The following is a 25,579-nucleotide window of genomic DNA, read 5'->3' on the forward strand; positions in this document are numbered from 1 at the left end:
AATCCCCCACACTGCCCCTGGGCAGAAGAGTCATACGGACCTTGTGAGTGTATGAACGCCTCGCCCATACTCCTACACTGACAGTAATACTGTGTGTGAATCCCTCCTCCAGCCTGATTTTTAGCACATTCCAGACATTCAGTCCTTACATGAGAGATATAGTTCTTATCATATAACACACATGAATTCTGGGTAGAAAAGAGGGGACAGGGCAGTGTGTGGATGTGGGTGAAATGGTTGGAAGTGTCATTCTTCACAGACAGCCCAGGGAGTGTGTTCAGCGTGTAATTCCAGTAGTACAGGTTTTGAAAGACAAAGCATCCAGATATGAGAAGTAGAAATTTCCTCTTAGAAGATATCAACTTTATTTTAATTTTCTCTAATAAGTTCTGAGCTAGAATGTTAAATGCTTTTCCTGCAAGGATGTTTTCTCTTACAAGTTTGTTTTGTCACATTATCAATCAATATAAATGCGTTTCGGCACAATGTTTCGAGACTTATCAAAAAATATATTCAAAAATACCCATGGATTTATTTTTCTTCCTCACGCCTTTAAAAAGGGTTGAGTAAAAAAAAAGAAAAAAAAAGAAAAAGAAAACCTTGGTGCTGTACAAAGAGAGAAATCACAATATTACTTAACATCAACATGTTAATTGTTATCCCGATTAATAAGAAACTTAGACATTAAGTTTAAGGCTCATTGCCATTCACACATTTATGCTGTTGTGTCCGGCTAGTCCTCAGAATTTCTAGCTGCTTGGCTTTCATCCAGCCTTCTCTGGAAAGAGTCGTCTGCCCATAACTTAAAGACAGCAGTCTGAAGGGAGAGACACAGACAATTGGTATTTAAATTAGAATTTGTACATTCAAGTCAGGAGTGCTGAGTCAACAATGAAGCTAATCCAGTAAACTAATCCAACCCACCTTGCGACTACCAGCATCCTGTGCAGGTCCTCAGCAGAAATGCTTTGAGGGTCGTCCTTACGCATTTCAACAAAGTCTTCCTCTACTGCCTAACGTTGGGAATAAAAGAAAAGTTTAATTAAAATTTCCCGTTGGTGTGAAAGTATGTGTGTGCATGGTGCCCTGTGATGGACTGCTGTTCCATCCAGGGTGTATTCCCGCCTCCTGCACAGTGTTCAGCATTCTCCATGACTCTGACCAGGATAAAATGCTTACTGAAGATGAATGTATGAACAGACAGTATACATGGGCAGCAAAGGAAAATCTAACAAAGTGCATTGGCATAAATTCTACCAGTCTCCGGAACTGTACTGGAAGAACAAACACCGTTTTTCCAAAAATAAATAAATAAAAAATCCTTCAGTTGTGGTTTTGATGATGGTCGTGGGTAGTGCTGTCTAAAACACCATCCAAAATCTTCCACAGGTGTTCAAATGGGTTGAGAACTGCTGACTGTGAAGGCCATAGCATAGATTTACATCATTTTCATCCTCATCAGACAATTTAGTCAGCCCTCGTGCCCCGTGAATGGGGGCATCCACTAAACCTTAGTGCAAACAGATGTAGTTAAATATAGTTTTCATTTAGTGTTAACTCATCCAAGTTGATTAGCATACTTAGCCTCTGTTCTGTTGCCTGATTTGCTCAACTTATTTAAAACATTCAGGGCTTTGTCCGGAACACAGCATTAACACACAGGAGGTGGAGAATACCCACTCCGAAAACACTTGTGATATGAGCAAGTTTTGTCTTGCCTAAGCTGCTAGACCTAGGAATCATATGCAGCACTGAATGAAGGGGGGCCCCTACCAGCATACCTTTTTGCTTTCATGACATTTTCTTTTAATTGCTAGGCATAAAGGCTCAGAAATGAATGATAAACCCACCAATTCAAATCTCCAATGCTATTAAGTGGAAATGAACTGATTAAAGTGTGAGTTATTTTGAAACTAATGTACCCAGAATTTTATTGCACCCTATAATAGCCTATTTATTCATAAAGTGTATTCATTCTTAATCCCCCATTTGATAATAATAATTAATGTTTGCAGCCTCACAGCTCCAGGATTCCCGGTTCGATCCTGAGCCCTGTTTCTGTCTGTGTGGAATTGCACACATTCTCCCTGTATCCGTGTGGGTTTTCCCCGGTTTGTTCAGTTTCCTCCTACCTCCCAAAAACATGCTGCTAAGCAGAAGCAGAGGCTATGCTAAATCATCCTAGGTGTGAATAAGTGTGTGCATGTGTGTGCGTGTGTGTGTGGTGCTCTGCAATGGACTGGTGTCCCATTTAGGGTGCCTCACAGCCAGTATTCCTGGGATAGGCTCTGGATCCACCACAACCCTGACTAGGATAAAGTGCTTACTGAAGATGAATGATTGACCATATTACTTCATGTTCATGCTATTTATTATTATTTTTATTATTATTATTAATTTTACAGTGATAAATGTTTTTACATATGCATCTAGCTGTTTCTGTTTGAGACCTGTTTAACTAAAACTAATGATGTCTGTTTAAGTTCTCACTAAAAGTCTAAACTGCTCACTGGCCACCAAACAGATGAATCAATTATGAGCACATGAGCACTCTCCTTAATGTTATCAAAGTCTGAACTACTGATTAGTCCACTCATACCTACAGATTAAAGGCAACATACATGCAGGTGGTTTTAAAAAAAAAAAAAAAAGAAAGCATAGCTGACCTTAGTAATTTGGTCAGAGATGCTGTAGTCCAGTGAGCGAGCCACGGTGAGGTACACACGGTATTTGTTGAGCTGAGATGGAAGTTGTGCATGTTGTACAGTCTTCAGGTACTCCTCCAGGTTAGGGGGGCTCACGGTGGGACACAGATGCACCTGACAGTCACACTGAAAAACAGGAAGTTAATAATCTAAAAACATGCACATGCATGTATAAATCCTTCACAAATCCTTAACAAAAGTTAAGTAGTCTCTTTCTTTGAATAATGAAAACTCAATTTCCAAGTAGCGTGGCACAAAGAATTATTTTCATCATAATAACATAGTTAGCTAATTAGCTATGTTAATATCAGTGCAATAAACCACAACTCCTTCTTTATGTTTTGTCTTTTATTTGGATATTTATTTAAAAAAGCCCCTTAATGTGAGTATCGATTCAGAGGCTATTAATTCAGAGATTTATACACATGATTAAATACAGGATTATAGTGCACAGAATGTTAAGAGAGGTTTTTGTTGATTTACAGTGATAAACTTACACTCACCAACCACCTGTACCCCTGCTCATTCATCCATTTACCCAATCAGCCAATCCTGTGGCATCAAAACAATGCAAGAAATCATGCAGATACAGGTCAAGAGCTTCAGTTAATGGTCACATCGAACATCAGAATAGGGAAAAATGTGATCTCAGTAACTTTGACCGTGGCATGGTTGTTGGTGCCAGATGGCTGGTTTGAGTGGGCAGGTTCACAGTGTGCACGAGTAGGTGTGAATATCACGGTACAAAATACTGGCGAGACAAATTTGCTGCTCAGATCATGTATCGTGAAATTTCCTTATTATTTATTATGAGCTCTACCACTTCTTACAAACTGGTCTGCAGTAACAGAGGTAGTAGCATACAGAGCATGAAGGTTGTACCTAAGTTTGATTGAACTTAACTGTCTCAAAGCATGCTTATTCTAGAAAGTTAAACTAATCAGAAGAAAGTGTTATGGCACACGTGTCAAACACAAGGCTCGCAGCTTCATTGCATTTGGACCCTGTGAACTTGGAAAAAATAACACTGAAACGGCCTGTAGTACACTACAGCTCAACAGTTTCACACTAACCAGAATTCACAGTAGATCTGTAGCATAGCCATCTGAAGGGCAGTTTCTGTAAACCGCTGTGCATATATAAGTGCTCTCCAGGTTTCCATCACGGCTGGTTTGTTAGCGGTCTGAGTTAAAATCAACGACTGTGTGCTGTGTTTGATGCAAGTCACACTTGTGTCTAAATTGATTCGGAACCACGTCATGTGTTGCGCTGTCAGTAGTGTAACCACAAATTAATTTCAATGGGTTGATAAAATAAAATCACTGTTGTTTTTCTCATCTGTACAATTTAACTGGTAAGTGTTACGTGCTAGAGCATTTTAGGTGGATGTCAGACAGCAGTAGGCACAGTGATGGAGCAAATTGTTTAATCATTTAAGGCATCTACCGTTGAACAATCTTTCCATGTTAATAATATTGCCATTGGATACATTTATGACCCTGAGAAAGATTAAAATAACATGTTACTAACAGGGGAAAATTACACCTTATTATAAATACAACTCCAACAGGATACTTCCCCAGCTCTCACCTCCATATCTCTATGCTTAGTGTATTTGCCTAACAGCTTTCAAACAGGAACAAAAAAAAATTCATCATTTTCCCCATTCTGATGTTTGATGTGAACATTACCCAAAGCTCTTGATCTCTATCTACATGATTTTATGCACTGTGCTGCTGCCACATGGGTGGCTGATTGGATACGTACATGAATGTGATGATAAAGTGGCCAGTGAGTGTATATTCAGGAATAATTGTGATTTCATACTGAGAAGATTAATTCTGATTATCATTTTGGTCATTACTATGCAGCCCTGCTTGCAAGTTTCATATTATTATTGTAATTCTTTTACAGAGCTAGTGAGGGAGTTAAACAGAACAGCCACCCTTTTTAAAGTCTGAACTGCTTTAATAATACTGATCTTTCCAAACTCTAATATTAAGCAGTGCTTTGTCAAGTCAAGTCATTAGCTGGGTAGTCTGTCCTGGCCCCCTTCCCGTCCTTGTAGTGCAGCTGCAGCCATGGTAACTCATGAGCCACCACACAGGAATAGCACAGCACATTCCATACGGTGTTTAGCATCAGCGTGATGCAGCACTGAGACCCCAGCCAGAGAGCTGACAAGGCCTCTGTGGATCGAAACAGAAATATCAGCCTGTCTCTACAGCTGCCCATGGAAACACCCGGCAATGCGCATATCAGTCTCCTGAGAGCGCACCACCACCCACCACTTCCTAACGAGGAACTAAGAGCACTCTCCTCCCTGCTGGCCCTCTAGTGTCTGCAAGAGCCTGACTGTGCAAAAACGACAGAAAGATGTACAGCCTGCTGTTCTTACCGGGAGCAGCGATCGGCCCTCGGACATGATGAGCACGTTAATATTGCAGGGGAATTCCATCTGGTGGTAGTTGAAGTCGTAATCAACCTTCTGCCAGGAGATCAGGTTCCCCAATGCTGTGATGTTCCGCACGCCTAGGCCACAGAGATGCATAGAGCTTGATAGAGCATACATGAGTGAAAGCATGTGAAGCTACTCACTGAATTCATGATACAAGTGCGAACAAACGAGAGCTGCTCCACACCTGTATGACTTAATCATAACACGGAAAAAATTCTGCTTGTGCCAGCTGAATAATGTCTTTTTAACCAGAATTTTTTAGCCAATGGGTCAGTGTGCATGTGCTATTTCTAATAATACACAACAGTAGTGTGGAAAGGAATGTAGGTGATTTTTAGAAACAGGAGGCACAGTGACAAATGCCAGTCTGAGTGACTCTCATGTAATGCAACACTGCACTATTGTTTTGCCATACAGCTCTACAGTGTCAACACCCTACCTAAAGCAGACAGACAGACGGACTTCCCTCACTCTGCACTGTGTGTGTGCTCAGCATGCGAGAAAAATATTATCAAGGTTGACATTCAACCTCCACTTTGCATCAACTGTTTTCCTTGATGTTTAAAATGCCACCATTGGTAATAAATACAGCACAAGCAAAGTAAAATCAATTCAGATAAACTGAACCAAATCACACACACACACACACATATATATATATATATATATATATATATATATATATACAATAAATATGTATATGTAATATAATATGTAATATAATATAATATGTAATATAATATAATATGTAATATAATATATATATATATATATATATATATATATATATATATATATATATATATATATATATATACATACACACACACACACACACACACACACACACACACACACACACAATAACACATTAACACCTACAGTAATGTCAGAATGCCATGATGCAAAAACAGCTTTAGATTTTTTTCATCATTCAACAGTAGCAGGTAATGTGGCTGTAAATCTAATAACATGAATTAGCAGTGTTTGGATTTTCAAATGACAACCCTTCACACCTTCAGACACAACAGTTCCAGTCGAAGCCTGGTTTATGTTTAAGGGAAGAGGCTAAGAATGCAGTCAGCTGCATATTTGTCTCTTCAAATTTAAACAGTTTTGATCACTAGACTAGACATTAAACAAACCTTTACACAAACCCAAATAAATCACATCTTTTAAAAATGTTTTGCACTCCGATACAGCAGCACATCTTACACTGAGAGCATGAAATGACAGTGCTGTTACAGTGTTCTGACCTGTTGTGTCCAGTTGACCTTGCTCAAGCTGCGTCTCATCCAGAACAAGAGAGGTGTTTCTGCCCAGCTGCAGAGCTCCGCTTACCAGCCGGTTGGCTGTGTAGTCTTTCCGTGGCACCATGCGCTGTGTGTTCATGTTGTGGAGACTCATACACAGCCGATACGACTACACACAGAGTACAACTTGGTCATTTAGAGAATAAATATAGAGACGATTTATTTTAAAAAAAAAAAAAAAAAAAGAAAAAGAAAGAAAATTATTCTATGACACCTATTCTGCAGTACTCACAGATGGCACAAGCTGCTGGATGATTTGGTAGAGCTGTTCTGTGTAGGGAGAAGTGTGGGGGCAGCCGCTGACATTCAGTGCAAATTTACCCAGAGGAAGAACATCTCGTCTGGCATACCTACAAGATGATTATGCATATAGTATTAGGAATCAGGCTTTATATATGTGTTACATTAGATATTGACAATCCGAGCTAGCATGACTAATGTGTAATCATATATAGTCTGAGACATCCATGTAAGATGGACAGAATAAATTGTTATAGGTTCACCACATACCCACTGCTCACTGTATGACTAATGTACAGATATGGCGTACTTAAACAATGACTAAGTAATGACTAAAACACGAAGGGGCGTGCTGTTAAAGACGGGGCGGTGTGATGTGTCCCGACGTGAAGTGGAGTTAATAAACTTCGGGGTGGCAACATTATTTTCCAATAACAGCATGTGTGTTGTTCCTCTTAAGCCACAGGAACATGCAACATTTGCCATTTTATAATTTATTAATGAAAAACAAATCATACTTTTTTAACCGATTACAGTTACAGTTAATGTGGAACATCTGCAAAAAAATTTACTTCTTGTCATCACTCTTATTGTGGCAGCTATAAACGGTCAGCCCCTATCCAGCCTTTCTTTTTTCTCCCTTGAAGTTAATAATAATTAAAAAAAAAACAAAAAAAAAAACTAGCATCTCATATATTACGGAGAAATTGAAAAGTAGAGGCTGGTCTGCTGTCCTGAAAACTCTCCAAAAACCCTTACTGACTGTTAGAAAGTGCTAACATCTGAGATTCCTCCTATAAATGTTAAACATCTAGTGTAAAACACCAGAAAATATCAAATTCACTATTTTGACCACTACACAATTTTCTTTGTTAAAAAAAATGTTTTTAATCTGGTATTATAAGCCTCAGATTACTATGAAGTATGCTTCATACAAGTCCCTGTAAATGAGTTTTTGCAGTAACGTATACTATCACATTAATATAAAACTGTGTTTTGCCTTGTGGCAATTATAGAAAAATTAATCATCACCATCTGACCAGTCGGATTTGAGAATTCACCAGCGCTGTGGTATAAAATCAATATGACCCGAGTAATGTCATTGATACAGATGAAAAATTATATTAGCAATTATAGATATGAAAGGATTTCAATGTGTTTGCTAAACTTTAATTTGTCCCATCATATTCCGATGGATTTTTTATAAATATAAGAGAATGTAGTAAATAAAGCTTGTATAGCAATTATCTTATAAGGATTATTATCCATAGTGTTTATTTTAAGTCTGTAAAATCTGATGTAGCCATGAATCAATCCTTCTTTCTAATTCACAGGAATGGTCAAAAATAGCACACAGCAATTACACTTCTACACGCTGATCACAATATGTAGTTTCTTGAATTAGATTAAAACAAATTGCAATAACTATTAAATAAATGACATGTTGTACAGTCGCAGATCCTACATATTCGAACCGCATCATAAAGCCAAAGAAGCTCAGGCTTTGTGTGGTGCTTTGATCCACTCACACGCTAGAGAGGAGATGGAGAATGAGATACTCGGCGGCAAGCGAGTCACCGAGGAAGACGTGTGTGAGGTAAGTGAGCAGCTCGGCTCGGACTGAACTCATCTCGCTTATGACACTGTTTAAAACTGAAAAAAGGTATAGAGAAAGCAGATTATAAATCTTGTGACATTATAGAGCAATGCAGAGCAATGGAAATCTGATCCACAGTCTTACAGGCTCCCTTGTCCTCTGAAACGGCAGAGGGCAGTAGTGGATTGTTGTGCTGCAGCGGCTCGGCGTACAGCATGTGTAGACGAGGCACGAGTGACGCAGGAGGACTGTGAGCTCTCTGCTCCTCCACAGTCTCCATGCTCTCTGTAGGGTCCAGGAAAGATGATGCTTCCCTACAAGACAGATTCTCTTTAAGTAAATACTGCCCTCTTGAAAACAAAGTGGAAAGTTCTAAATAAATCATTTCAAACAACCAAAAGCCCTACTTGTCTTCAGCTACCAAGCTGAGAGCGGGGTCGACTGAGAGAATGCCAAAGACCTCCAGCATGTCGTTCAGTTTGAAGCTGTCCCATTCGTTGTATACCTGCCAGTGTTAAACAAACATACGGACAATGCTCACCTAGTTCTGTATCTCAAAAAGGAAAAAGTAAGCTCATTATTGTAATAATATTAAATGATATTAGAAATTACGGACATTGAAAGCACTATACAGATAAAACTGAACTGAACAAATCAAAAACAAAGGAGTATATGATGATGAAGCACATTACTTTTGCTTGACAAAACACTGCTTGTGAGCATTTTAGTTACAAGTTGTGGTGTTCTGTCCTCAAACTACACGTACAAGATATTATTCGAGTCTGGCTAGTGTCTTCATTTTCTCTTCAGATGTTTAACCATGACGTGACTGCATGTTGTGCTAAATGGCAGCTCTGTGCCAGACTTTACTTTGCTCAGTTTCCTCAGTGTTTCCACAAACCTGTGCATTCCTGATCCTGAAAAGACTGTCAGTCATCTGTGCATGTTAACGTGCCTAGTAAAACTCGTTTTGCCGTCAACCAGATCGGCAGCAGGTGATGAGAATGAGTAGCACGCAATATATTTGCAGCATCAAGGTGTGTCACAGCACTATGAAGTTTATATACACACATAAATGAAACATAAAGGAGAAAAAAAAAAAAAACACAAAAAAAAAAACAAATGAAAACTAAAAGTCAATATAAAGTAGTGTTTATTTTCTTCTTCTGGTTGTTGAATCTCCTTGTCCACCATGCAACTATGAATTAAAAACTAACAGCATGGACACAAAATCTGCTTGTCCCCGGCACCCAGGCTACTGAGCTGTCCACCCATGAATCAAGTGGCCAGGGTACCCTAAATTCACAGGAACAAGCAACATGCGGCTCATGTCCATGTAATCACTGCATTTAAAAAAAAAAAAAAAAAAAAAAAAAAAAAAAAAAAGATATATATATATATATATATATATATATATATATATATATATATATATATATATATATATAAATAAATATATATATATATATATAAATAAATATATATATATATATATATATATATATATATATATATATATATATATATATATATAAAGATGTAATGATATATTTATATCATTACATAACTGAATGGCAAATAAATGCATGAAGGAACTTACGTTGTGAGGGTATATTTGGAGGCCATAAGACTCCCTATACTATGTGATTGGTACAAGAAACTTACTGGAGCAATCATGTTTGCAATGCACAGAATTGAGAAAATTAATTAAAATTCCACTCGCTGCTGTTGACGAAGATGTGGTTTGGTGTCAACTGCGCTTGCTAGTGTGAACACGGGGCTAGTATTAAGTCTTGAGAATTAAATTAAAATGCACAAAGTGTTCTACCTTAACCAGGCAGGCTGGACCTCTCTCTCCAGGCAGAGGGAAGTTGAGATCTAGGGTAGATGAGCAGTGCGAGGGCGATGTGTTCTGACTAGGAGCTTCTGTCTCCAAACGTTTTGAGTCCACGTTCCTGTGGGAGTCGGATACGTTCTGTGGTCCTATTGTCAGAAGAAACAATGTCAGCAAGCTTTTTGAGATGCTCTCGAATTTCCAATTTTGTCTAATATACAACATCCATCCGATCAGCCCCAGGACATCTGGGGTGGGGGACGACACATGCCTAACTTTTTGAGACAATTCTGACCAAACTTAGTCCACATGTGGCAATAAAAAAAATCTTTTTACCAGAGGTTTCTTCATTCTGCTGAGCCTGTGTGTCCATCTCTTCATCCTCTTCATAGCTGCGTTTGTGCCTGTTTGGGGTGTAGGACGTGGAGGGTACTACTCGAGCTTGACTGGCACCAGCATAGCTGTTCACAACCGTTAAAGACAAAGACTTCCCAACAGCAGATGACTTCTCATACAGTCAAAAGGAGATTTCTATACTTGTCAAATATAATTAATAAAAACTGTTTGATAGTTGATAGCTTTCCATCAAAAGGATATTTCCTTCACCCACTGAGATTCTCCTGGGATAGGGACACAATAAAAAGTCTGTCTCTCTGAAGTGACAGTTTTTCTTGAGTTGAAATCCACCTGCTGACATTTGACACATATTCATGTTCGATTTAATAGTCTGGGTTGGTAAGTTATGCACATTGTGCACTACATCAAGAAAAAACCTTAATGCTGTTTTACTTTAATAATGTAATAATTAGAGAGGCAAGAGTACTGAAAGTAACTATTAGTAGAACATAATACTTCAGTGAGAACAGAGAAGAAGAAAAATTCTTTCAAAGCATTAACTGACAAAACTTTGTTAAATAGAAAGAACTTGCGTTATATTTAAATCATTGTGCTGCAAAGTTAAAATAAACAATCCCTAAATCTTGCAAGATTGATTACTCACCCCACAGTCAGTAACATCTTTGTACTTTCCACATCTCAACACCTGAAAATTGAACACAAACACCAAAAATCAAGTTAAAACAGGTTTCATCAAGCATGTACAGTCTGCACTAAATGGCTTCATGTTTGTATTTTACACAAGTGTGATCTCACATCACTCCCCTCCAGGAAACTCCCAAAGTACTTAAAAACGAAGGTAATGTGCCACTATTTGTATTGGACATGCATGCATTTATCCAAATAAAATCTTCAGGAGCTACAAATCCTGATGACAAAAAAAAAAAAAAAAAAAAAACTTTATATGAACGTAAAGACATATTTCAGTCAATGTAACATAACTGCACTAACAATTATTAAATAAAGTATCGTCCATAATCCTGTAAATAAAATAATGCTTACAGTAATATTTAACTGTGATGAAAAACAGTAAGCCATGAATGTGAGAAACATAAAACAGCCCAATGTATAGTAAAAAAAAAAATAAGAAATTTGATACATATCAATGTGTCAACAAACACAAAGTTTGGATGTACCATTTAAGCCTATGACAGACAGAGCTGTTAAGACATAAAAGCAAAAGCCAAAAAAAAACCCTGAATAAATGTGTTTGACATACTTTTGCATTTGTTGAAGGATCCACTGTTTCATAAACCCCCATGAAGAATTCAGGGTCAAACATGTCCTGGACCATACAGCGGAACTTCACTAAGCTGTTGGGCTTCAGGTAGTGCAGAGGCACATCATTCAGAGAGGGAACCTAAACATCATCAGTGTGCATCAATTACAATCACATATACACACACATACATGTGTGCGTGTATGAAATATATATATATATATATATATATATATATATATATATATATATACACACACATACATACATACATACATACACACACACATTTACACATTTACATATACACACACATACACATACAAAAGTTACCAAACATTTAACTTTTAACTAAACATTCAACTAATCCCCAGTTCAAGTAATTTCATCATTGTGAAATCTAATAAATGAGCCAGGTAAGGAAACACACACCATTAAACACACACAACAACACTTACCCAGGACTGTGCCTTGTTTACTTTCAGTTTCTCTTTGAAATACTCCACTGCTTTCTTCTCCCAGTCTGGACTGGAGCTGCTCTGAGCTGAAAATAGACAAAGTACTATGTATAAAACTAACAGCTCATAAACAGAATACTTTGTATTTCATATATATATTTTTTGGACTAAGCTATACTAATTAGCATGCTACTAGTCTCTAAGAGACCACGCAGCTAATCAAGCTAATCATGCTAAGTCTACTTACAGCCATTGAAATGTACGTTAACTGCACAGAAGTACCTTGTACACACGTCAGTTTAGCTCACGCGCGTAAACAGAACCAGAATGTCAATGTGCTTAGCTAGCTAGATAGCAAGCTAACTGCTGCTAGCCAAAAGTTGTATCAGTAAGAATGGCACCGGGGCACAGCAATGCTTTTACAGGACTTAGTGACTGGCTCTTACCAAAAATCCCATCGATAACACCCAGTGGGTTGTTGATCCAGTCTTCAACAGAAGGCATAGCCACAGGTCTTGGAAAGCTGTAAAGAAATTAAATACAATACACAAACAGTGCTAACAATGCTGCTCACGCCAAACTACTCCGAAGCACGCTGCACAGCCCCGCACCCTCCACCCAGAAGCGCACGCGATTCACCGTGGCGGGAAAATGACGTAGCGCGCCCAGTCACGTGACCTTCGACTCGGGCTCAGCAGTGCCTCACTGTCTGTGGTGACGTTACTCCAGAGTGAAGATACACTACAAATAAAAGTCATTTTTATACGTATCCCAATGTCAAGTGGGCTAATAAAATCAGTTCAGTAGACAAATAACACTTCAACAACTCCTCCTAACTGTATTCATTTACACTATATGACCAAAAGTTTGTGGACACCTTACCATCATACCCATATGTGAGTCTTCCCCAGAGCTGGAAGCACATAATTGTACACTCCTGGGCAAAAAAAAGAGGGCACTATTAAGATTTTAATGGTCTTAACAACAAATCATTGATCAGAAAATGAGCAAGAATTAAACAAATGCACTCCTGAGAGCTCCTGTGCCACAATTTGCTGGTTTACTTTTGTTGCAGTGAAGTGTATGGAGAAAGGCTAGAAACAGGGAAATTCACTTACATAGTCTTCTTGTATGCAAAAGTAAAATTATTATAATGATTAATATGTTTGATGTAAAATTTAAACTAATATATGTCTGGGTGTATAATTTTTTCCAAAAATATCTTCTGGGATGTTATTTTCTTAAAAGATCAGTCGTTATTTGGCCACAAGGCTTAAACATTTAAAGAAATCAAAGAGAAACACTATCCCATACTAAGTTCTTTTACTTATTTGTTTAATTCAGGCTAATTTCCTGACCAATGATTTGTTAAGACCATTAAAATCTTAATATTTTGCCATTTTGGGCTTGGGCTTGGAGCGTATAGAATGTGTTTCTATGTTGTTGCATTACAATTTACCTTCTCTAAAACTAAGTGGCCCAAACCTGTTCCAGCATTACAATGACCCTGTACACAACGTGAAGTCCATGAAGACATGCTTTGCCAAGGTTGGAGTGGAAGAACTCCTGTCCTCCACAGAGCCCTGACCTCAACCCCACTGAAAAGCTTTGGGATGAACTGGAACACCAACAGCTATACTCCAAAAGCTACACTCTCAGAAGAGTTTAGGTTATCATAACAGCAAAGTGGGGACTAAGTCTGTTATTGGATTTCCAAAAAGCACATATGCGTGTGATGGTCAGGTGTCCACAAACCTTTGGCTATATAGTGTATCTGCAGTTATCTGAAAGATACAGACACACAGTACAGATTTTCCACATTTTGCATCATTACAACCTGCAACTGAATTGGATTAAATTTCAGTTGCAGTTTGTAATGCTACAAAATGTGGAAAAGTTCAAGGGGTGAACATTTAAGGATTATACTGTATATGAAATAGACTTAATTAGAAAAAAGTCTTAATTGGGATATTATATGAGACTGATTAAATTTGGAAAAGGATTTAATTGCCGTTATATATGAAATGGATTTACTCACTGACTCACTTTCAAGAACTGCTTTATCTGGTTATGGGTCATAGAGGATCCAGAGCCTATCCTGGGAACACTGGCGGTGAAGTGGGAATACACTCTGGATGGGACACCAGTTCATCGCAGGGCGCCATGCACACACACATTCACACTCATTTACACCTGGGGCAATGTAGACAAACCTAAATGGGATTATATGTCACATTTTTAGCCTGCTAGTGAAACTTTTGCTGTCATGTGCACAAGTACCAAGTGCAGCACCATTACACAATAGACACAAACATAAAGTATACACATGAGTAGTCATTGCCACAGCATTAAGGTAAATTGAACAGTTGCAAGTTATTTAAGAATTACATATCATTAGCACATTTTGTCAGTAGTTGTGTTTAAGGCCCTGAATTTATTGCTCTATGTCACCTATCCCTCATGGAATAAGAGAGTCTTACCAGGTCTTTTTCAAATCTTTCAATTCAATCACAATCCATAGGAGGATTTTAATTTCAAACACAGATTCTCATTTTATTTGGTGTTTCAGACTAGAAGCTTTATTAGGCTTGTCCTGGCCCAAGGCCCATATGTTTGACATCCCTGATATAGACATCAGGATTATGATGAAGCTTATTATTATTATTGTTATTATTATTATTATTATTATTATTATTATAAGGGCCGCACGTTGGCACAGTGGGTAGCACTGTAATGAACATTTTCAGGGCCAGTTTATACTTATATTATATTTATTTATTTATTATATTTTGTTCTTGATATGCCATGACATTATCTTTCAGTAGAAAGCAGTCACAAAGCGTTGTTGTTTTCGAAGGTTCCTGTGATAGATTACTCTGGCCTAGCTATTCCTGTAGAGCTCTATCGCATCTGTATAGCCTTACCCATCATTGTGGTAGTTTATTTTGACTGAGTGTGGATGAAATAGGTGCTGGTGATTAAAAGCTCGGCGGTCTCGGTCTGTCTGACGATTACGGAAGCGCTTACTGAACTCTGCTGGCTGAATCAGGCAGTGGGAACAAGCTACGTGTAATATTTGATTAAAAATGGCTGAAAGGAAAAGCAATGTCCCCAGCTCCAGCGCCAACCTGCTCTTTTCCACAGCTCCAGAGTTTAATTTTAATCTGCCGTTTATTCCTGTCAGTCAAGCCACTGACCCAGCAGTTTTATCCGGAGGTAAGAGAAAGAGCTGGAGCTGCAGCTCAGAGCGTTAGAGCTGAAGCACTGATGCTAGCTAGCCGCTTCAGGTCCGCCTGAGCTAACTGATGACGAGTCCCGAGGGTTATTATTATTTTTATTTTTTCTCAGACATATCACAGATGTCACCTTGAGTTACTTCCCAACTGTTAAAGCTAGTGGGTCATTTTATTGATTTATTATTTAGAGAGTATTTTTCCGTCCAGATAAACTATTGTTTGTATTCAGTCGGTGAGTTTAGCTTGTTGTTAGCTAGCTAAATGTCAGTTTGGTTAGCTGGATTTGTGTACACTTTTTTTTTTTTTAAAGCATTTCTTAAATATTCGACCTCAAACGTCTACTCTGGAAACATTTCATTTAATCTGTAATGAGCTCATGGTAAATATACGGGTAATGGCTCGTAGTTATAGCGCTGTATAGAGTCATATTTGTGCCACTAAATTTATCAGTTTTGAAATTTTAGCTTTTAAAATTTGACTTTAATCACATTCAGGTTTAAAGTTTAAAGCAGGGCAGCACAACACTTAATGCTGATTTAATGAAATGCAGATGATAAGAAGTCATTTCTGGATCAGTAATTTAGCTGAAATATCACAGACTGAATGTTGTTCAACAAATTGAACTTGTTGTTTTTTAAATTGTTTGTGTTTTTTATTTTCTGAATTGTAGTAATATATTAATTTGAATCTGAATTTGATTAGCTGAATCTGATGCAGTGTTGCAGCAAAATTAATGCAAAAAAACTAGATGTGTCTAGTTGACTGAATTGATTTTTCAGGTCAGCCTACATATAAATGAAATTGTCATTAAGTAAAATTTCAAATTAAGTATAAAAACTCTGATTTATTAAATTCATATACAAATCCTGATAATGCAAATATCATTTGAAGAAGTGGTGCCACCTCACAGCTTGAGGATCTGTGGTTTGATCCTGAGCTCGGGTTACTGTCAGTTCTCTCCGTGTTTGTGTGAGTTTCCTCCAGGGTCTCCGATTTCCTACCAATTTACAAATACTTGCTGGTAGATGAATTGACGACTCTAAATCACCTCTAGGTGTGAATGTGTGTGTGCATTTGGTGTGCTGTGATGGACTGGTGCCCTGGTGTTTCCCTGCCTTGCACCCAGGGTTCCCGGGATTGGCTCTAGATACACTGCGACCCTGACCAGGAGAAAGCCGTTACTGAAGATGAATGAATGTTTCTATCATTAATTAGTTGGTGTTGATCTGGAAGTGATTGGAAGATAAATCCTGTTCTGATTTTATCCACAGATTGGACTAAAAAGACAGTTTACCAATTTATCATACTCATTATTCATTATATTTGGTTTTACCTTCAAACAAATTAAACCGTGAATGCTGTATTGTTTTTCTGTTCTCGTCCAGATGATGTGAGCGAAGTTGGTGAAGAAGACAGCTTTCTTGGTCAGACCTCATCAACTGCACCTGAGCCATCAACGTTCAGCTATTTTTCAGCCTCTGGGGGCAGCGGTGATCCGTTTGCTTCAATAGGGCCCAAGTCGTACCTGCCTCCTGCTTCTACTGTTGTCCCAACAGCTGCTTCTTCACTAGTGTCCAGTGCTACAAGTCTGCCACCAAACCCCCCGATTTCTCATGTAAACTCTGCGCAGCAGCAGTATGGCAATGCAGTTTACCAGAACCCCATCAGCACACACACTCCTTCACCTAATGTAACGGCTACTCCGCCTCCCCAGGCCAGCCAGCAGCCCTTTAATCCGTATCGTCACACAGCCACAAGTAGTAAAGCTAGCCCTTATATCATGGCTCCTGAGCTACAGCAGCAACCTCCTCATCAGACACCACAACATCTCAATCCATACTCTCAGACCCCACCACCTCCCACGTTCCCGTCCGCACCCCCACCATTCACCCAGGTATGTCCTCTTGTTTCTCAGATCTTAATCTTACTGATTAATACAGTGGGAATGAACATGACTACAATGTTCAGTCCTTAAGGTTCCCCATGAATGACTGGAAGAGAGCCACTATTGGGCCCTTGAACAAGGTCAAAAGGTCCTTAATTTTGTGATTGATCTAGCCTAGAATTATATTCTGCTTCACTTGAAAATTAAAGTTTGTTTATGAATCCTAATTTAATGACATAGATGGGGTGGGTAACATGACAAATTAATATTAGTAATGTGATCCATTACATCACATTATGCTTTTCTAAGATATCAGGGGTATTGTCAATATTTCTTTACCACAGTCTGATACTCACACTAACAAGTAAGTAAGCTGATGGGAATTTAAAAATACATTTTTGTGCAAAACATTTCATTTTCTTTCCATATCAGGGTTAAAAAATTGTACACGTTCAATTGAAGTCAGGTTTTCACAGTTTTTTTTAAATACTGCACTACTGTTTTGGCTATATATGTACAGTGTATCATAAAAAGGTCTAGTGATATATGTTTGCCATATTACCCACTGCTAGAAGTGAATGTTTGAGTTGGTCACAGTATTTGATATTACTCAGTTAATCTGTTTACAATGTTAAAAAAGGTCTTTGTTTCACTATGACATCATTTTCCAGGGAGCTATACCCATGTCCTCAGTATTCTGCTGTTTTTCTCTGTAGCCTCCCCCTGCACAGGTTCCTCCCCCACCTTCAGGACCCAACATGGCAGGACCTGTGGTTCCAGCCAACCCCATGATGCAATACTCGTATAACGTCTATGAGCCTGTTCAGCCTCACTGGTTCTACTGCAAACAAGTGGAGTCCAGGAAAGTTTGGCTTCCCTTCAGTATCCTGGATTCCATACGACTGGAGGAGACTTTTAATTCGGGTAAGCAGGAAATAGTTGAAATATTACACTTATTTACTTGGTCCAGGCCTATTTTCATCAGTGCTGCATATTTTCAGTTATGCGGTTTGAAGGTTTGGTAAAAAATGCTGGATACAGTTCACAAAATCACCGATGTTTCAAATTTAGTTATCTTGATGATTGTTTTATTAAGCACAGATTTGGTGTTCTCAGTGCTTGGGTGATTTCCACATTTGTGTGTGTGTGTGTGTGTGTGTGTGTGTGCGCCAAAGATTCATTTACATTTTCCATCTCTGTATTTCTGAACAAGAAATAAGTCAGTTTTACTAGTTACAAGCATTACCATATTTGTTGTATCAAATAGTTTTTGCTTTTTTATTCATTTAATTATGTACTGTATGAAACAAAGTTTCAAACAAAAAGTTTTAATTTTATTCCAGTAAACACCCTTAGAAAAAAAATGTGTAGCTCTAATCGGATGGGATGGGCATTTCACATGCTTCCTCTGTGATAAAACTCTCATGTCCAGATGGTAATTAAACTACTTGGTGAGAGACTTCTCCAAAGCTTTTGTCGTTTTGTGATTCATGAACTGGCCGCACTAGGTGACAAAATATGCTGATTAATAGCAATCAAAAAAACTTTTTTTCCAATGCAAGAGGCAGAATCTGCCTGCAAAGTCACAGATGTGGCTATCCGGATGTGACTAAAATGATCAGACGACCGGAGAGTAAGTAATTTAGTCTATAATTTTATAAGGAAAGGACAGAGAAAAACACAGACATAGCCGATTTGGACGGAAATAAAATCAGAGCAGCACCTGCAAATGATGGAGTCATTCCAGGTCCCCATGTAAATTGAATCCTGTCTGAACAGGGCTTATGCCATATTTCCGTGATAATAAAAACACATCATAAGAGCTCAGAGAGTACAGTGTTCAGTATTAAGCTAGGGAGTTGAGTGGTAGATGGAACTATTTGTTGTTTATCTCTCATGGCATGTTAATCAGTGTTATAGGAATAAATATTGCCAGTATAATGTAATCATGCTATAGATCAAAGATTGATTCAGTGCCCTAACCATGAGTAATACAAGTGTAAAAATATTTTGTATACTTTGATATCTCAGTCCAGCCAGACCCGGAGAATGTGATAGTGAGTACAGATGGTGCACGCTATGATGTGCAGCTTTATGACCGCACTCGCACTGCTGTGTACTGGGAGGAGGAGCCAACTGAGGTGCGCCGCTGTACCTGGTTCTACAAAGGGGACACAGACAGCCGCTTTATCCCCTATTCCGAGGAGTTCAGTGACAAACTAGAGGTATTTCACATCTCTGGACAAAAAGTCTTTCTTGATGAGCTCAGTGGGGTCACCATGATGGTTTTCAGAACTGTATTTCTTTTTGTGTTGTTGCTGTACTCTGATTATTTGTACATGATTTAGATGGAGAAGAGAAGTGTGTGAGGCTATGGAAATATTTGTCACTTTTAACAGGCAGAATATAAGAAAGCCGTTTGCACTAATCAGTGGCACCGCCGGCTGGAATTTCCTTCAGGGGAAACAATTGTTATGCACAATCCAAAGGTATGCTGCTCATATTAGTCTTCCAAGCATCTTCTTTTATGGGCTGTGTGCTAAAGAGTTCCTTTGTCACATTTATGTAAAATGTCATCGGTGCTCATTTCAGGTCATAGTGCAGTTTCAGCCAACAGCCACGCCTGATGAATGGGGCACTACACAGGATGGTCAGACTCGGCCCAGAGTGGTGAAGAGGGGAGTGGATGATGACCATGATGAAGTCCCAGATGGTGAGTGGAACCATTTAATCACTCAGTTCCTACAGTCACTATATATATATATTTTTTTTAAATTTCAGTGCTGTAGTTCATCCTATTCTTAAACACACACATGCACACACATTGCTTTTTCTGCATTCATGCATTGCTTTTCACTGATGTACTGGTGATGGAAGAGGTACCCTAAATGCCAGTTTTTTCATACATATCACTGTGTTTGTATGCATCTTAGTGCTTAGTCTGAAACAGCTATATGGTGCACATAGCTTGTGAACAAGAACTGATCTTAAAGATGTATTAGTAAATGTTTTACGTAAACATATAAAGAACATTGCAGTCTTTTCCCTAGTGGTTAGTATGAAAAAACTATGGTACAAGATATTGCAATCTCTTCTCTAGGTGAAATGCCACAAGTGGACCATCTGGTATTTATGGTGCATGGCATTGGCCCTGTCTGTGATCTGCGGTTCAGGAGCATGGTGGAGTGTGGTAAGATCCAAAAGCTATCTAGCAGACATGTTTTTATGGCTAAGTTGGCTGACAGTGTGAAACTCTAATAACTCAGACAGGGACTTTGGGTTTGTCATGTAATAACAATGAAAACTATCTGTGTGTCTGTGTGTTCAAAATGGCTCACAGTGGATGACTTCCGCAGTGTTTCCCTGAAGCTGCTGCAGAGTCATTTTAAGAAGGCTCTAGATGACCGTGTTATAAGTCGTGTGGAGTTTCTGCCTGTGCACTGGCACACAGCCCTGCATGGAGATGCCACAGGAGTGGACAGGTTCAAGTATTAGTTTCAGATGCAACTTAAAACTGTGCAGTAATGTACAGATATTGACATACTGTAAAGCATTTCCCAGTTTAAGCATGTTTTCAACCCCTAGCACAAGTTACTCTTCCTTTAACATGCTGGACCTATATATAGCAAAAAGTGTCTAGTGACAAAGAAGGAATATATTTGTGTGCTCGTGCCAAGCTCACTGAAATAGCTTCTTTTTTCCTTGTTTAGGCGGATAAAGAAGATCACTTTGCCCAGCACTGTGCGCCTGCGACACTTTACCAATGAAACCCTCTTAGATGTACTATTCTACAACAGCCCAACCTATTGCCAGACCATCATGGACACTGTAGCTTTTGAGATTAACCGACTTTATGCACTGTTCATGCAGAGAAACCCAGAATTCAAAGGGGGTGTGTCAGTAGCTGGACACAGTCTAGGTATAAATGTTTCTCCTGCACGAATAACGTACTCTGTAAAACAAGTAAAACAATTAATGATGTCTTTTATTCTGTAGTTATTCTGTAGTTTTCAGTATTTGTGCTTTATTGTAACCTGTAATTGTTATACTTGTAGGCTCTTTGATACTTTTCGACCTACTGTCTAATCAGAAGAACCCATCTTCTGCCTCAACTCCAAATGGGAACGCCCAGCCTGAAGTTAAACAGGTATTTGAGATTAGTATCAGGTAATTGATCAAGCTAGATCCCTTGCTTACTGCTGAAGTACAACTCCAGTGAAAAAGATTGAACTGGACAGAATGCTTCAAAGATAAGCTATTCATTGAATATATCGCAGTCGTGATTAAAGTAGACTATGAGTTAAAAAAAAGCTGAGTTCTCAAAGTGACAGCCAAGTGTAATTACTTGACAATAGTTATGTGTGATTCCTTTACCATTTCTGAGGGCCATTATATGTGTTGTGAACTGTTGTGAGCATTAGCTGTACCTTGCTGCACCTTTGGATCTTTTGGAATATTTAACAATGGGCACTTTTCACATCAATCCGGGTGACCAGTTTCGCTTCTATCAGTCATCTCTGAGATACGTCTGGATCGCATACTAATTGTGGAATGGCATAATTAGTATGTAACACGAATAATCAATTTCGCAGTGGATGAAAAAGCCATCAGCATGATGCAACAGTTTTCCAAGCATAATCGGCACAATCGACTGCTCATGTTTCAATAAAGGCACAGTGTGAGGGGGAAAAAATGAGCTTTTGTCACTATTTATAATGCACAATTGCCTAACATGGTTGCACAATGACCTGGTGAACTTCATTTCTTCATTTTGACAAGCACGAGTGTGTTAGACTATTCACTATTCACTAATTCCTCTTTTGCCAGTGTTTCTACAGAGGAATACACGGAGAATTGTGGCCCTAGTTATATAAACAAGCAAAAACAGGCATGTTAATAACCATTCATGGTTACTGTGTTGATGAGGCAGGGTGGAACCAAAACCACTTGAATGTGTGTACTGTCTTACCCTGGCTGAAAATTATAAAGGGAATTGTTAGAGACATGGTGGATGCATGCTTTTGTAAAACTAAAACCTTTTGGAATTTATAGATTCTGTTATTTCTGCATACAACTGTTAGGATGGCACTGACCTTTTTATGTAAGGGCATAGATGGGGTGGATTTTGTATTTCTCTGTCTGTAATTGAAACTAGTGCTTCAGAAAGAGGTGTTTATGTTGGGTTTAGGCTTACTCGCTCCAGGTCTGTAACTGCTTTCTACTTCCATAACACCAGAGTGAATGAATGCCTTGTGTTTGTGGTAGGTGAGTCCTCCTGTCTCCCAGGCCACTGAGGTCTTTAGCCCGGCTGCAGCAGAGGAAGCAAAGGAGGAGGAAGAGGAGACTGCTGATCTGTCATCTGTTCTGGAGCAGCTTGGTCTGTCTGAGTACCTCAGCACCTTCGAACAGGAGAAGATTGATGTTGAGTCACTGGTAAGAGCAAGCTTAATTCTTTTTTTTTTACTTGTACATTTATTCATTTGCTAAGCCATCTTATACTGTCATTCTCATTCTCTCTCTCTCTCTCTCTCTCTCTGTGTGTGTGTGCAGCTTATGTGCACAGTGGATGATTTGAAAGAAATGGGTATTCCTTTGGGGCCACGCAAGAAGCTTGCCAAGTTTGTTAAAGAGAAGGCAGCAAAACAGGTAAACACCATGTTCTATAAAGCAAGTGCTGTTCGTGAGTTCAAACTAATGCAAATGTTTTAAACCCAATTATTATTTTTTTTTTGTAATTTTCAGGCTGTGCAACAGGCTGCAGGAGAGAAAGTTATAGCTAAAGAAGACATTAAAGAAGTTTCAACCCCTCAACACACTGAATCAGTCACAACTGTTGCCCGTTCCAAAGTCCCAGTGGGCAGGCTTACGTCCTCCATGCATGTAGATTACAACTGCTTCGAAATTGGCACTGGGCAGGTAAAGTTTTAGGCCTATCTATATATGATTATGACCAAAGTACTCTACTGTGTCCATATACATTATTACTTTATTGTTTGCAGCCCTGCTGAAAGCTTACTGTAAGAATATTAGCTTAGATTTATTGCCTTGTTACTACAGCCAGTGTTTCCGACACACAGGTTATACAAATGGTATTTTGTCAATTTTTAAAAGCACATTGTAGTTATTAATCTGGTTAGAGAAAAAAAATGGAATGAACAAAGCTAGTGAAGTTAGGGGGAAGTGGGGAGAGTAGAACAGGAACTAACAAGACAGGAGAACTTGATCTGGTAAATCTCCTCCTTCCCTGGAGGATGAGAAACACATTGTACAATTTGCCATATGTATCTAAATTAGTGTTGCAGCCACAGAGGAGCTCTTGATATTTGCACTCATTTTATGCACACTTCAGGGCTATAGTGGAGCACATGACCATAACTCCACATGACCTAGGCCAGTTACATTTCTTATTTTGTGTGAGTGAAAGTCAGCGGTTGTTGGCATTAGTGCTTTTTTTTATTATTAAAAGGGATTTTTTCCCCTGTAGGTGTCTGTGGTGTATCATGCTCTGGACTTCAACCCTGTCAATTTCTTTGCACTTGGCTCTCCAATTGGCATGTTTCTGACGGTGCGAGGGGTGGAGAAACTTGAGGAGACCTACCAGCTACCCACCTGCAAAGGCTTCTTTAACATTTATCATCCAGTATGTTTCAGCACATCCCAAAACATTTTGCAATGTCATCACAAAATCAAGCAGATATTTTGCATGCATGCCCATTGTGAATTCAGTTTCAGTTTTTGAAATTTTTGAGACAATCAGATGTTTTAAATTTGAAGCCCAGTTTTCAGCCACATGCATGAAAATGTCTATTGTCATTGCAGTACATTACTGCTAACAATGGGTTAACTTGTCATATTCATTTAGTTTATCGTTGATGTTACAGGGAATTAGATTTTATTCTGGAAATTAGGTCTGTGCCAGATATCCGATTAGCTTAAAATGTAAAGTATTCTCTGTTATCAGTTGGATCCAGTGGCATACAGACTTGAGCCCATGATTTTACCAGATATAGAACTGGAACCTGTTTTGATTCCTCATCATAAAGGAAGGAAAAGGCTTCATCTTGGTATGTATGACAGAATTATTTGTATTTTTCCTTGCCTAGATCTAGTTACAATTAAAGATATTTTATTGCATTCAGAATTAAAGGAGAGTCTGTCCAGGATGGGTTCTGACTTGAAGCAGGGATTCATCAGTTCTTTAAAGACTGCTTGGCAGACCCTGCATGATTTTGCTCGTGCTCATACTGCCTCTACAAAGCTGCATGAACAGCTGGCCATAGTGGCCAGTCAAATAAAAGAGGAAGAGGAAATGCAGAACAAAGAAGGTGAGCTTTGAGCAGTTCTGCAGAACGTTCGGTTTTGAAGACCTTTTCTCTGCAAGATTCTTAGTGAATTATAATTATTTAAATGTCTGTGTGTATAGCTGAGAATAAGCTAGTGCCAGAGACTCCTGAGCCTGCAAAGGAGGAAGAGACTCGGGTGAAGGTGGGCATGCTGAATGGAGGACGTCGCATTGATTATGTCCTGCAAGAGAAGCCCATTGAGAGCTTTAATGAATACCTCTTTGCTCTCCAGAGTCACCTGTGTTACTGGTATGTGGTACACAGTGCAATGTCCATTTATATAAGGAAATACACTGGAATCCTTTTTTTTTTTCTAACTGACAATTCTTTCTTTTTTTCCCCCATTTCCCAGGGAATCTGAAGACACTGCTTTGTTCTTCCTTAAAGAGGTTTATAAGACCATGGACATATGGCCAGAGCAAACAGCGCACTGATGTGATCATTGAAAAATAAAGCACATGAAAAGTCCATTTAAACGGTTTTGAATTTTCCAGGAGGGCCTGCCTTGGCAGTTGAATCACTTTCTTTTCTTTCTTTCTTTCTTTTTTTTTTTTTAAATTTCCTATTCTTTGTTTTCTTGTATAAATAAGAATACATAAGTATTATTCTATATATCTTAAATTAAGAAACTGAGAATTATAGCGTGGTGTTAAGTTCCACCATACATCAGCATTTTTATAGAGCTGTGAAAGACTGATTATGGTTCATCAGACTTCATGAATCATGGTAGTAACAGAAACTTTACTGCATTACGTAAGAAAGCAAGTCTGTTCTATGTAACCAAGACCCATAATCCACACATTAAACTGATTTTGTCCAATCTGTGTTCCTGTGACTGACAACTAGTGTACTATAAAAATTTTGGAAATGGTTACAAACAGGAGTCAACACAAAG

General features: G+C 38.6%; 2 protein-coding genes across 4 annotated transcripts; one reads left to right on the forward strand and one right to left on the reverse strand.

Annotated features, from left to right (window-relative positions):
• Positions 1-341: 341 nt before the first annotated feature.
• mcmbp (minichromosome maintenance complex binding protein) lies at positions 342-12,929 on the reverse strand. Of its 2 annotated transcripts, none has more exons than XM_053232401.1 (16): positions 12,667-12,929; positions 12,221-12,306; positions 11,763-11,903; positions 11,148-11,189; positions 10,744-10,834; positions 10,484-10,609; positions 10,142-10,296; positions 8,721-8,818; positions 8,458-8,627; positions 8,246-8,369; positions 6,709-6,826; positions 6,420-6,585; positions 5,104-5,237; positions 2,667-2,831; positions 925-1,013; positions 342-817 (listed from the first exon to the last, which is right to left on the reverse strand). In XM_053232401.1, the coding sequence occupies exons 1-16, from the start codon at positions 12,722-12,724 to the stop codon at positions 691-693; spliced, it is 1,890 nt and encodes a 629-aa protein (XP_053088376.1). In that variant the 5' UTR covers positions 12,725-12,929; the 3' UTR covers positions 342-690. The 2 variants fall into 2 exon arrangements, with proteins under 2 accessions (XP_053088376.1, XP_053088375.1); XM_053232400.1 differs by having other exon boundaries at positions 10,744-10,837; positions 12,667-12,928.
• Positions 12,930-15,221: 2,292 nt separating this feature from the next.
• sec23ip (SEC23 interacting protein) lies at positions 15,222-25,504 on the forward strand. 2 transcript variants are annotated; one of them, XM_026939104.3, is made up of 18 exons: positions 15,222-15,436; positions 16,842-17,350; positions 18,058-18,265; positions 19,373-19,566; positions 19,741-19,830; positions 19,934-20,054; positions 20,442-20,531; positions 20,682-20,823; positions 21,052-21,260; positions 21,397-21,488; positions 22,607-22,774; positions 22,892-22,987; positions 23,084-23,257; positions 23,826-23,981; positions 24,303-24,405; positions 24,481-24,666; positions 24,765-24,933; positions 25,037-25,504. In XM_026939104.3, exons 1-18 carry the CDS (start codon positions 15,307-15,309, stop codon positions 25,116-25,118), a joined length of 2,919 nt encoding a protein of 972 aa, XP_026794905.3. In that variant the 5' UTR covers positions 15,222-15,306; the 3' UTR covers positions 25,119-25,504. The 2 variants fall into 2 exon arrangements, with proteins under 2 accessions (XP_026794905.3, XP_053088764.1); XM_053232789.1 differs by lacking the exon at positions 15,222-15,436 and adding an exon at positions 15,511-15,541.
• Positions 25,505-25,579: the final 75 nt, after the last annotated feature.

The sequence above is a fragment of the Pangasianodon hypophthalmus genome, chromosome 3 (assembly GCF_027358585.1).
Source record: "Pangasianodon hypophthalmus isolate fPanHyp1 chromosome 3, fPanHyp1.pri, whole genome shotgun sequence".
NCBI lineage: Eukaryota > Metazoa > Chordata > Actinopteri > Siluriformes > Pangasiidae > Pangasianodon > Pangasianodon hypophthalmus.